Below are 13,361 nucleotides of genomic sequence, written 5' to 3'. Positions count from 1 at the left end.
GGAGCCAGCCTAGGCTATTCATGTTGTGTAACTGAGAACTGGAAGGGAGCGGGTCCATCGGGTTGCAAATGGGAGAGGAAGCGGGTCCACAAGACTATAAAAACATGAGCTCACCAAGTGACTGGGTAGATAAACGGGAGAGGGAGGCATGTGTCCTGGATCCTTAACGCACAGGGTTTCCGTATCAAACTGCAACCTGAGCCTTCTCCTCTCTAAGTTTCACTTATACGGGGATTATCAAAGAGATTTAGCCTGATTAGAGTGATCTAGTGGTGAAGCAGCCTACTAAACAACAGGGGCCCTGCTGACTAAAAGAGAATTAATATCCATGTTGAAGAAAATTAGTGTCCAGCATGAAACCTTGAAGCCTTGTCTTGTTTTAGATCTACATCGGTGGTAGTTTTGAGTGCTTGGTTCAGGAGCTGACTAAAGCCTTGACTCTGCAGTTTGAACCAATGCTGAAGCCTGTCCAGAAAAATGATGGAATTATTCCAGGTAAAGAGGTTCTTGCTTGCACGTTGGCTTCCTCTCGTTGCTGTAAACAATGTCTAGAGTAAATGCTGCAAACAGAGACACAACGTCCCAGCACTCGCACCTTCTTGTGGAGCAGTTAGAGGCTGGTTACATATGTGAGCTGTAACAAGTAGGCATTGCTGAAGCTAATTCAGTAATCTCCTACTTCAGAGTGTGCTGATAGAATTTGTGCTGTCTTTGTTTTGAACTGTAATGCTCTCGAACTAAAATGAGAGCTGAACTGTACTTTGCCGTCCTTAAAAAAATAGTTTTGCCTTTGTCAGATTTGGCTGTGTGCCTGCTCCTTCTAGTGGTGTGTCCTCAGAGGCAGACTTTGCACACACAAGCATAATTGTGTATACACCAACTGAAAGGGGAAGATGCACAAGGTTGGCCCTTTTAATTATGCAGCCATTACCAATGGCACCTCTACTCTCCTGGGAATGGGCTGCCAGCCGCACCAGGTGTGCCTTCACACAGATACAAGGTGCAGTGTATCTACTGGAAAGCATTGCATGAAATCTGTTACCTGGCAGTGTTCCAGTTACATAGCTTATTGGGAGCGGTACAGTTCATGTTCATGCTACCCATTTCTTGCTGTGGAAAGCCTGGCTTCAATGTGTCTTGTGTTTATAACAGGTGCAGCTTTGAATCGTTAGGACTGCTGGTCAGCGGAGGGAATAACATTTGTTCCTTTAATGTTTTGTCCAGATTTAGTGAACATCTGTGCCAAAGTCAGCAAGATTTGTAAAATATCTCGTATAGATTATGTTCTTCCCAACCTCAGCAAGACAGAAAGTTGTTCTGTACCTGCTTCTCCTGGGAAGGAGCTGCCGTTAAAGAGGGAGCTGCAGGAAGGCTTGGATCCCCCAAACTTCTTGGGAAAGTGCAATATCATCCGCATTGGGACCATGTCACTTTCTCACATTAATCCCATTCAGGTACTGAATTTAAAAGCACCTCTTCCCTTGGGTTGGGAGGGATGTTAAGTAGGAGCAGATTTGGGTGTCCAAGAGAGAAGGCACAAGAGAAACCGACAGAAATACTTCTGCCAAAGTGATGTGAAACTTTGAGACTTGTTGTTCTAAGTGCTATACACTCAGAATATATGGTACATCCTATTTCTCTGTCTCAAAAGATTCACTGGCATTATATAGTATACCCGTGGATTCCATGCTAACAGGAAGGATTTCCTTTTTCTGCTCCAATATTAGATGAGAGAGATTCTCCCTTTTTCTCTTCTTGGAATTTATCCTCACTGGATATGTTCATTCTTTCTGTGACCACTCTCTACCATTGGGCAGGTTTGAACACATTGTAAAGCTGTTTCTCCTTTCAGTAGTTCAGGTTTTAACTAGATTTCCCAGGGAAGTTTGATTTTGGTCCTTAGCCGAGCCCTAACTTGTTCAAAATAAATCCTTTCTAGCAGAAACTTCTTGTGTGGAGCATCCTGACACAGGGTTTCTTTCCCTTATATTTGAGATTAATTGGAGATGTGAGAAGTTGGAAAATAACTTATCTTCTTGAAGTCTAACTTTTTTTTTTTAAGACCCTAGGAACCCAGCCCGCCCGCCCCTACCCCCCCCCCCCCCATTTTATTCATTCATTGGTCCTCAGTGAAAGTTATTGCCTTTGAGTACTTCTGAAATGCTGCTGGCTGGCTTTTAGATTGGGTTTTATCTACCGCAGACTTGGAATCGCTGTGGCTTCCTTCAACGCTTTTTATAAAAAGAACAGGAGTACTTGTGGCACCTTAGAGACTAACAAATTTATTTGAGCATAAGCTTTCGTGGGCTACAGCCCACTTCTTTGGATGCAACTATATAAAGTTTGCCAGTTGCAACACTTGGCTTGAACATTTTAGAGACCTATTAATTGCCATTCCAGACCAAACTAGAGGTCCCTTTAGTACAGTCTTCTGCCTCTGAGGTCTTGTCTATACTTATGGCTAAATCTGCACTGCTACTATCGATACAGTGGTGTCAATTTAGCAGGTCTGGTGAAGACCTGCTAAGTCGATGGCAGAGCACTCTCCCATCGAGTCTGTACTCCATCTCCCCGAGAGGCAGAAGGTAAGTCGGCGGGAGAGTGTCTCCCATCGACACAGCGCGGTGTAGACACCTCTGTAAGTCGACCTAAGTTACATCAACTTCAGTTACGTAACTGAAGTAACATAACCTAGATTGGCTTACAGCTTTAGTGTAGACCAGCCCTGACACTGACCACTACCAAGTGCTTCAGAGGAAGGTGCAATGTCATACACAATTGCAGAATAGCCTCTGATGAGAGACTTTCCAAAAGTATTTGCAGTGTCCAGAGACGACATGTTGCCAGATTCCCCTTTATCCACTATTTTGTTGACATGCATAAAGAATTTTAATAGAGAGGTGTAAGCTTCTTTTACAGAAGGTGTGCTGGCTTGGCCTGTCCTCATTCATGTAGGTGTTTTATAATTCTCTTTATTTCTACCAATGAGCCTTAATACACTCCCGGATCAACAGCTACTGCCAACTAGACAGGGCGGTCTACTCCACCTACCCTCCAAAGTATGTAGTAAACGTTCTACTCTGAATTACCTTCCTTATGCACTTCCAGATAGAGTTCAAGGTCTTCATCATGAAATTCTGGCCTGAAAGTACACAGAAACCGTACAATGAATGGTTACCATTTGCATCTCCTGTATCTATATTGCTGAGTAAACCATGGGTATATAAATGGTTGGTGGAATTATGGAGTTAGTGATAAAGTTGTTTGGGGGATCTTAACTATGAAAATCTGGAAATTGAAACATGAGGGTTTTTTTAAATCTAATAAAATTGTATCATATATTTACATCCTTAACGGTTTCTAAATGAAATATTTTAACTGCAAATTGTATTATCCATTTCTCAATTGCAGTGTATTTTATTAACTCATAGAAGCTTTTAGCAAAATAAATTCAAAAAGTGATCTTCAGGAGAAAGCAAAGCCTGTCATCCATTTCAGGGCTTCTCTGTGAACATATCGTAGAGTTCCATTCAGGAGTCAATACTGGAAAATGAAAAACAGCCACAACCTTGTTTTTAAATGTCTTTTCTCACTGTTCTATTTGGAAATCAGTGAGTTATCACCTAACAAATCTGTCTCTTGTATTTTTAAGATATCTGTGCAAGAAGTCACCATCACTATGACAGGTGAGTAACCTACATAATTTTTATCTTTGTGCACGCCCTACTTTTTCCACCCCACCCCCCATTTATAAACTGCAGAATAGAAGGATTTTCTTCAATCCCTTGAAGTTGGTATTTAAAACTCCCAAGAAAGAAACTTTTGACCAGTGCTTCTGCCTTGGCTATGAAGCATTGGGACTCAGCACACAGAATCAAGGTCCCTCTGGTATGGGGACATTCCCTGGGCAGTATGAATTGATCAGAATGATTGACTTTTAGAATTGTTGGTCTCACCGAATCCATTCACACCTTTCTGGCACAGCTGGATACATTCCTGTTACTTCTCCATTTGAACTCTCAGAAGAGAGAGAGAGACTAGAACTTCATGCCACTCTTTTTCCTACACACCATCTTAGGGCTTGGAGCACCCCGGGGATACCCCGTAGGTAAATCTTAGTAACCAGGAGTTCCCAGCCCGGCAGATTGCATTGATGCTCCTAGAAAGCTCCTGGTCACTGGCTTCGAGGAGTTAGTCATTACAGTGTTTAATATCCACTGCCATTCTCCATTGAGGGTTTTTTCTTTGTACACTGTAAAATTAGTTTTCATTTTAGAATATTCAGTGAACAGATAATTAATCTCTTATGTGGGAGGCTTAAGTAGGTTTTTGATATGAGGATATTTTCTTTCCACCTGGACAAAGCACATAATATAAATTTAAACTAATAGAACAGCGACAGCACCATCCTTTGGCTGTGGCACCATATTATGTTCAGAGATTTTGAAACACTGAATATGGTTTTGCTGTCATAGGAGCATAAATGTGAGCATACTTTTAAATGCTCATCTTTCTTCCTCCAAAGATAATACCACCATGACTCTTCCGTTCAGCAGCGTGTATCTTTGTGAATGTTGCTTCCACCTATATTATTTGATCCTTCATCTCTCTCCTGAGTTTGCCAAGAACATTTATTCCAGATTGGGAGTCCAGGCATCCAACCCAAGTGAGTGGAAATGGGAATGTCTCCCGGGTGGTGGTGATGTCTTGAAAAACAACCTAGATAAACCTGTGAACTATTGAAGGGCTTTTTGTTTGTACAAGGCTTTTGTTTTCCATATCTCCACCAGACACATGTACCATATACAGTAACTCCTCACTTAACGTTGTAGATCTGTTCCTGAAAAATGCGACTTTATGCGAAACGATGCTAAGCGAATCCCAATTTCCCCGTAAGAATTAATGTAAATGGGGGGGGGGGGGTTAGGTTCCAGGGAAACTTTTTTTCACCAGACAAGACATTATATACATATACAGTATATGTTTTAAACAATTTTAAATAAACGGTTTAATACTGTACACCACAATGAATGTGAAGCTGGGTTGCGGTGGTGGAGTCAGAGGGTGGGTTATTTCCAGGGAATGCCTTACTGCCAAATGATTAACTAGGACTCTGCTGAGCTCTCAAGAGTTAATATGCTGTTGTTAATGTAGCCTCACACTCTACAGGGAAGCATGGACTGAGGCAGAAGGGAGGAAACACAATAGATGCAGGGCAGTAGCTGCAAACTCTTTCCTGCAAATACTGAACATGATGATGAGCCCATGCTATCCAGCTGGAGCGCACCACTCCCTCCTCCAGACAGCACATGCACAGGTGCTGACTTTCCAAAGTGCTGGGGGCGTACGTGCATGAGAGAGAGAGATGTGCATTGCCCCTCTGAGTACGCTGACCCCACCTCAAGTACTTAAGCAGACCCCTTTTAAGCAGATCAGACAGGAAGCAACAGCTTCCAGCAAGCTCCCTCCATTCTGTCCCCTAGCCCTGTCCCTCCTCCTCCACTTTGTGGTACGGCGTGGGGGACGGGGCAGGAGCAGGGGGACATCCTGATACCAGCACCCCTCTCCCCCGCCTCCTCCAGCAAGGTCGAAGCTCCTGGGAGCAGCTCCAAGGCAGAGGGCAGGGCAGGAGCAGCACGGCAATGGGGGTGGGACAGCTGAACGGCTGCTGGGCAGCTGCCGAGCCACATATCTTACGGGGAATTTAGGGGAGGTGATGGGGGGGGGGTGGGCACGCGGGTGGAGGGTGCTGGTTCTAATCCCTACAAGGAGGGGCTCCTCTTCCAGAGAATCCTGCAAGCAGTGGACAAAGCAGGCTGCTGCCAAACGACTATAAGGGAGCATTGTGCAACTTTAAATGAGCTTGTTCCCTAATTGATCAGCAACGTAACAACGTTAACCGGGACAACGTTAAATGAGGAGTTACTGTACTGTAATTTAAAGTCTGAACCACTACAATGGGCTAATGTGTTTTGCAATAGTAGGTGTGCCTTGTCTTCCCTGTCCTAACTGGTGGAGGGGGAAACCACACATACACCCACATGAGCTTTTTCCATCTGTCATTATCATAATCATGTGTGGAGCCAGCAGGAGTTTCTTTGAAGTTCTCCTGCTGTGTCTTCTGTATGGAGCAGTATCTATGCTAATTTGAGTTATTCCATAGACCTGGTGTTGCTGTGCTACATAAACCATATAAACATTCTGAGACTTCCGCCGAACATATTGGATTCCTAGAAACAACAGCCAGTAGGAAGTGGGGGGAGTGATATAAAAAGCTCCTTCACGCTTCTGAGATTAGTTTATGTTGCGCTATGTAATGTAGTTTAATTGTACTGTCTTTATACCTAGGTAACCAGGAGGCTCTCATTATCCTGGACAAGCTCCAGGACCCATCATCTTTCCATAGCTTGATAGAATTCATTTCGGCAAGACATGGGGGCATACCTTGGTTCCGGGAACTAAATCTGCAGCAGGGAAGAGAGAAACTGGAATCGCTGGGGGTGTATTACACTGTCAAAGTGAGCCATCATGAGTTCTGCAGTCTAGAGGTGGGAATTTCAGGGTGACTATCAGAAAACAAGCTTGTTTCCAAAGAGAGAATGAATTGGAGGCTGTTTGCTGGGAAAGCTGGTATTATCAGATACTTGAGCTCCACAGATGAGTGCCAGCCAGTCCTGAAGAGTTGTCCTGAAAGACTGGGGCCTTGCCCTACATGTTAATAGATCATCTGCTCTTGAACAGATTCTTCAACCTCAAGTAGAATCTAGTTCTAGTGACATAGTGAATTCTCACTGTCTTGCAATGATTTTTGTTTTTTTGGGTGGTTGTTTTTTGTATTTATCTATCAGACCTACTTCCTAATCAGACAGACACGCATGACTTAACTACAAACTCCCATACTGTATTTGTACCTTTAGTTTAGCAAGTCACCACAACAAGCTTTCTGCCCTGTGCTGCTGCGAGGCTTCGCTTCTGGGAGACTCTTGAATGTAACCACTCTAACATCCATGGTTTGATCATGGATCTCTGCCCCTGCCAGATGTTGGATGATAGCCCACCTGCAGCAATTCTCATTTGATTTGTCTCTTGTGATGATGGAGATAAAATATTATTTCATGGTGTTTAGTCACTCATCTTTCAGGAATTCTGACCTCTTGAGCTGAAATTATCTAGGGTTGTTAATCTCTATCTGAAGGTGAATTATTTTTGGAGAGTCTTTAAGCAAAAGCTTTTGTAATTTAACTGACTTATGAGCCTTTGAAATATATGTGCTGTTTTTGAGTAGACTTCTGCATTCATCATCTCATTGGTTTTTATAAAGTGTACGGCAAAAGGCGGCCGTGTTGCGCATGCGTATGCAGGTGGCATAAGCTGCATACTTTTGAATTGTAAGCTGTTACGGGCTCAGCTATTGTTCATCTTGTTCAGTGCTCCTGGAACTCTTGCTGTGTTTTCACTGAATTCTGGGGGGGGAGGGGGAATCCATATTCTTTTTTAAACCAAAGAAAGAACCCAAGGAAATTCCCTACAAAATGGGTTAAGAAAGCATTTGAGATACATGGTTAAGAATGCAGAAGTTAAGGTTGCTGCAGGCTGCATTTTAGCATGTTCAGTTTAGCAGGTATTTAATTTTTTTCCCTCTTCCCTAGGACTTAAAATATGATGACGAAGAAAAGACTCTTGAGGTCCCACCTTCCAGTTTGCCATCAGATCAACCAACCGTCTTCACCATCGCACAGCAGCCCCTGCTCCCTGGCGTGAAGTGTTATCCATATGGCAGAAAGAGAGGAGGAGGAGAGATCCAGTCACAGTTGGAGAAGAAGCACAAAGGCAAAACCATAGAACAAAGCCCAGAAGTGGAACCTGCTGGGTTCCATCTACCGAGGTAACTGCATGGTGACCTCGGGGCTTCCCTGCTCAGGTAGCCGTACTTTCAGTGAAAGGTCTCAACAGCGACAGCAGGTATTGCAGCACACTATCGTACATGACCCCCTGTCTCCGCTTAAATACAGTTTAAATACTTAGCAGGCCCTGTCAGAAAATCACTTTTTTACGAGCTCAAAAGTCCACAAAAATTTCAGCTCAAGATTGAAATGTGTCCTGCAAAGTCCAAGTTTCGAAGAGAGACTTGGTGACAAAATGTAAATACAATTAAAATTAGATATTTTCAGATTTATAGGCTTCAGAGCTGGAAAACACTCATTACCGGTTGCTCATCCAATCCAGCCCCCCACTTTTCCTCTGCCCATTGAAGTGTAGTTTCCTATAGTCATTCCATGTGGAAACCTCAGCTTTACCACCTACCTCCCAATAGGCACTCTCAATACACCTTGGCTCATGGAGGTAGAACTGTTCTTCGAGATGTGGTGTTCATGTCCATTCCAATACCCACCCACCTACCCCGCTGTCGAAGTAGCTGGCAGGAAGGAACTGAAGGGGGATCGGGTTGGCAGGGCCCTATATTGGGCGCTATGAAGGCGCGACTCCCAGGGGCGTCCAGGCCGACCCTCTGGATACTGCTAAGGGAAAAATCTTCTGGGTGTTGTGCGCACAGCGCGCACACACCTGATTGGAGTGGACATGAACAACCGATCTAGAAGAACAACAGTTACGAGAAGGTGAGTAACCATTTTTTCCTGAGAAGATTGGGGCTTATTCCAATAGGACAAAGGCTGTATTAGTGCCCTGCCTTCACGGGACTGCGACTGGGAATTGAGTACACAGACTTACTCAGGAATACCATCGACTCGGCATCTGCGGAGGACGCTTGCTTTGGGAGGGCAATTGTCCAACCTCTATTCAACTAGAATCCACGTTCTTAGTACTGCTGGTTAAATCCCTGCAGATGGGAATATGCAGAAGACATTAAAAAGTAAAAAGACAAAAAAAAAAAAGTTTCTTTGACAAGTCCTCTCTTATACAAGATCCTGTGAATTGGTATTAATTACACTGCTTTGGCCCTGAATGTTACAGCACCATGTCTCTCCAGCCTCTTTGTAAATGAAGAGCCTCTTCCAGTTAAGGTCTCTTTCTGGAGGTGAAACAATCTAAATTAAATTTCTTGTCCAGAATAAATATAATGGGCTATTCAGACTCATCGCTTTCTCTCTGAGGGTTTTTTCTGGCCCGTCACCATGGTATCTCTGCACCTTTGTCCTTCTTCTGAGGCCTTGTCTATACTACAGAGTTTTGTCGATGCGAGTTATGATGACACACACCACTGCTTTCATTAAACTGCTGTTGCATGTCAACACTCTGTTCCTTGTGTTGGCAGAGCACATCCACACTAGCAGCTCTTGCGTTCAGACAGAGAGCAGTGCACTGTGGTAGCTACCCCCTGTGCAACTGGCCGCAGGGCGCTTTGGGAAGGGTTTGCAATGCTTCCTGGGCAGGTACAGCGTCGCGTGATGCAGGTTTCTCAATCCCATCCTTCCATGGGCATCCTCCAGCAGCCGCCAGCCCTGCCTGCCGCTGTGTTCCTAGTGCGGAGGAGAGCAGGATTCCACATTAATGATTTTGAGATTCTCTCGGAGTTCTCCCACAGACCAAGATGATCTACCCCTCCCCTGTAGTCTAGGCAGGAGTGTGTTTGCTGCTGTAGTGCTCAAGTGGGCAGTATCTATGTGAGTGCTGCACGCTGAGGAATTTCCACAGTTCCTGGAGCTTTGGGGGGGCGGGGGGAACGGACGTGCCTGTGTAGCTGGATGCAGGGCTGCGGAGTTCAAAATAGTGAGCAGACTGGTCACGGTGGGCATTGTGGGATACTTCCTGGAGGCCAGGTGAATGCGGTGTCTACACTGACACTTCATCACTCTAACTTCGCCACAAAAATCTCTACGCCTCTCGTCAAGGTGGTTTTATTTTGTCGGCAAAACGAGAGAGTTTTTGCCGCCAAAAGTATCATTGTAGTATGTACACCTCCACTGTTTTGCCAACAAAACTGTGTAGTGTAGACAAGGCCTATGTTTCCAGTGGGTATTGAATTAGCGGTGACGTGACCTCTATTTTAGTCTCTTTCAGCCTTCTGCTGTTTAAATACCCCTCCTTGATATTTTTATTTTCTCGAATTCAGCCAACACGTTCCTGGCAGACTGGTGGTCTCAGCCCGAAAGTCCATGGCAAGTCACCCACAGAACACAAGCAGAGAGTGTGCACCTGCGTTTTACAACTGGAATACAACCTCTGTTCCAGGAACATCTGTGTCTGAGGCACCACCCAGCTCTCACGTAAGCAGCTTGCTAGGAGTGTGACAGCTGTCGTGGGGAGGCAATGAGAGTCCCATCAGCTGGGCTGTGGCTTTCGTGGGAGTTATGCAACTGGAACCTTGTGCAGTACTATGAACACTGGCTTTTGTCTGGAGGATTTCATCCTTCACTAGGAACGTAGTTCCATGCATCTTTACTGGTGATGCTCGTTACGCCTTCCCATGTGAGAGCTTCGTTTCCTTGTCACAGCCCTGGGCATCCCTTCTACTTTATACCACCACCTTGAGGGCTTTCTCTTTCCTTGCTAACTTAGGTCCCAGCTCTCTCTGATTTACTGGAGTCTGACAGGCCATAGTTGAGCAGCTAATTAAAAATGAACCACTTCTGTGGTTGCTGGTAAAGAGAAGGGTGAGAGACACAGGAGCTCGTATAGTTGGGTATAAACTGAACTTTAACTCTTGGTTAATTTCCTCAGGTAACTGTGAAGGATGAAAGAGAGCTGTTTACCATTCCAAGTGCAGCAGGTAAGCAAAGGCAACTGTTAATGGTTACTGTGTCCTTGCTAGGCAAGGGACTCCCAAAATGTGCCCAACCAGGAACTTCACCACCTTTGCAGCCTACAGTCAAGAAATGCAGCCTGTGGAGCATAGCTATCTCAGCATGTCTGCTCTGATCAAGGCAAACTATGCTGGACTTGTCAGCTCCGTGAGCTTTGCTTCCATATTGATTAGGGTGGCTGTGGTCTGAATCTTAACTGGCTTACTGCCTTCTCAGTGATCCATTTCAGAGGACCCCACTCTGTTTCTGAATGTGTACGGTGTAGGTGTACGGAAAAGTGTGTGGTTCTTCGAGTGATGGTCCCTATGTGCACATGCGCTCCATGTACCTGAGACTGGAAAATTCTTACTAGCAGCGTCCATTGGTTTGTGCCTGCACCCTGTGCGTCCTTGGGCTCCGAATCGAGGTCATAAGGAGAGGCGTGGATTGACCACCTCTCAAATTCCTTTCTACGGCTTACGGTCTGGGACAGAACTCCTCAGTGTCTGCAGCTTTGCTAGCATTCCTGCTAAAAAAAATTTTTGGGGTGTGTGTAAATAGTTTGTCTTAAATAGCTAGTTCTAGTATTTTAGTAGTTAATTTAGTGTTTTGGGGTCTGGGTTCCCCCCCATGTCTCTCCCCCCTCACGTTTAGGGTTCTTAGGATGCCTAAGATCCCAGGCTTTAAATCCTGCATGACCTACCTCCAGCTTTATATTGCCTTGGAGAATCCCACGTTGTCTCCAAGTGCAATGTTTGCCGTTCACTTCCACCTTGAACATGGCAATCCCATGAATTTTGGCTTCAAAGATACCTAATGGAGCAGTCAGTGAAGGTCCAGTCCAATCCCATGTCGTCCCTCTCTCTCTGTGTCACACTCAAGCACACACACCCTCGTGTATCATCAGCAGTTCCCTAGTAATGCCCTTTCAGGCTGACGCTCTCCAGCTCTGGATCATCAGATACCAAGCCTGGGAACTCTAACAAGAGACAGGAGGGGAGGGTAAGATCAAACACCCCATAAGAAACAGGAAAGGTCCCCTCCTAAGGCCTCTAAAAAGAGAATCACTTCCCCTCCACCTTCCAAATCACATCCCAGTATTGGTAAGTTAGGAGCTCACTGGGACCGGGGGGCTGATCTGTCAATACAGAGGGCCAAGAGCAGCCCTAAACAGCCAGCTATGGAAGGGGCAGGACCAGCCCGAATATGAGAAACAGGAGAGAATGAGCACCAGCTGCACTGTCAGCACTGCACCACAGCAGCAAAAGGGACTCGGTGGTTCCATCATCTATCACCCAACTTAAATCACTACTGTCAGCTCCACTGGGAGGTAGCAATCCCTCCTGCTCGCCTGCTGCTAAACCTGGGTTCGCTGTCCTGGAGGATCTGGCTTTTATTCCAACACAGAGTTGCTGATACTTGTGGAACCAGTGATTATAAGGAGACACCCACACCTTTGAGGCACCATTTGCCAGTACTGTCAATGGCTTCATCCGTGGAGTCTGAAGAATCCTGTTCTTCTGGTGAGATAGAGACCGAGTCAGTGTCCCTCAGCCTGCTCCAAGAAGCAGTGTTTATTCCTGGGGGAATTCTGTGCCTAAAAATTCTGCGCACAATATTTTCAAATTCTGCATATTTTATTTGTCAAAATAACACTATATAATCATACCAGTTTCAATTATTTTGGTCATTTATTTCAAAATACCTGTCAACAAGTGTGTCTGTAACAATACAGACAACAAAAAAAGATTCAGAAAATGTTTTTTGACAAATAGATTCCTTTCTATGCATATTAATACAGAACTCTGCGTAATAATTCATTTAAATTACAATACAGAACCATATTTCCTGCATCCCCCAGAAGCAGTGCAAAGTCTGGGGGCAGTGAGGAGTAATAGAGAAGCTGAGGGAAAGGGAAATACTTGTTGGGAAGAAGCCTGGGTATGAACTTGGAGGGTTGTTGGGTATGGGTGGGAAAAGTATGGAACAGGTTTTTTGGGGGGGACGGGGAGGGACTGCTAGAGAGTTTTCCCCCATGTAGACCCTGGCTGACCCCTAGCCTCTCCCATTCAGTCAGGCACATGTGTCCCTCCACCCCCACTCAGACACACACACCCCCATCCACGTGTCCTTGCACTGCCTGTCCACGTGTCCCTCCACCTCCACTCAGACACCCACTCTTCCCCCTCCCCCATCCCCATGTGTCTCTGTGCCGTCACCCAGCCACGCCCTGTCCCTATATGGCTCTATACCTCTTCCCCCTGTCCCAGTAAGTCTGTGCCCCCACCCAGCCACCTCCCTATCCCTATGTAGCTCTGCACCCCCTCCCCGATCATGATGGGGCCCTGTGCCTCCACTCCTATTCAGCCCCTGCCCCAGTCTGTCCTCCCCCTGTCTGGGAGCTGCTGCTGTGTTCTGTCGCCACCGCACCCTCTGGTGGCCAAAAGACGGAACTGCAGTGACTTTTAAGCAGAAGCTTTTTTCTGCGCAAAAAAATTTAAAATATGCGTGGCTCATTAATTATGCACCCCTGCAGTGGCACAGAATTCCCCCAGGAGTTTGCCAAGATAGGAGCTCCAGATTCTCCTGGTACCCTCCCCTTTGTCACCACCTCCTTAT

At 45.5% G+C, this 13,361-nt stretch overlaps 1 protein-coding gene across 10 annotated transcripts in view; it reads left to right on the top strand.

Annotated features, from left to right (window-relative positions):
* Window positions 1-13,361, top strand: part of LOC101942721 (uncharacterized) — a 99,264-nt gene that overhangs the window by 66,318 nt on the left and 19,585 nt on the right. For 3 of the 10 annotated variants that reach the window (XM_065582278.1, XM_042861295.2, XM_008165081.4), the window contains exons 23-30: window positions 384-495; window positions 1,225-1,454; window positions 3,653-3,686; window positions 4,526-4,666; window positions 6,349-6,548; window positions 7,650-7,885; window positions 10,073-10,226; window positions 10,681-10,729. In XM_065582278.1, the coding sequence (XP_065438350.1) occupies window positions 384-495; window positions 1,225-1,454; window positions 3,653-3,686; window positions 4,526-4,666; window positions 6,349-6,548; window positions 7,650-7,885; window positions 10,073-10,226; window positions 10,681-10,729 (1,156 nt within the window). Of the gene's footprint in view, window positions 1-383; window positions 496-1,224; window positions 1,455-3,652; window positions 3,687-4,525; window positions 4,667-6,348; window positions 6,549-7,649; window positions 7,963-10,072; window positions 10,227-10,680; window positions 10,730-13,361 lie in introns of those variants that run through there. The other 7 variants (XR_010598041.1, XM_042861296.2, XR_010598038.1 and 4 more) reach the window with 6 other exon arrangements.

This window comes from Chrysemys picta, chromosome 2 (genome assembly GCF_011386835.1).
Source record: "Chrysemys picta bellii isolate R12L10 chromosome 2, ASM1138683v2, whole genome shotgun sequence".
Lineage (NCBI taxonomy): Eukaryota > Metazoa > Chordata > Testudines > Emydidae > Chrysemys > Chrysemys picta.
Note: the sequence above shows the minus strand (reverse complement) of the source record. Positions and strands in the feature narration are given on the sequence as shown.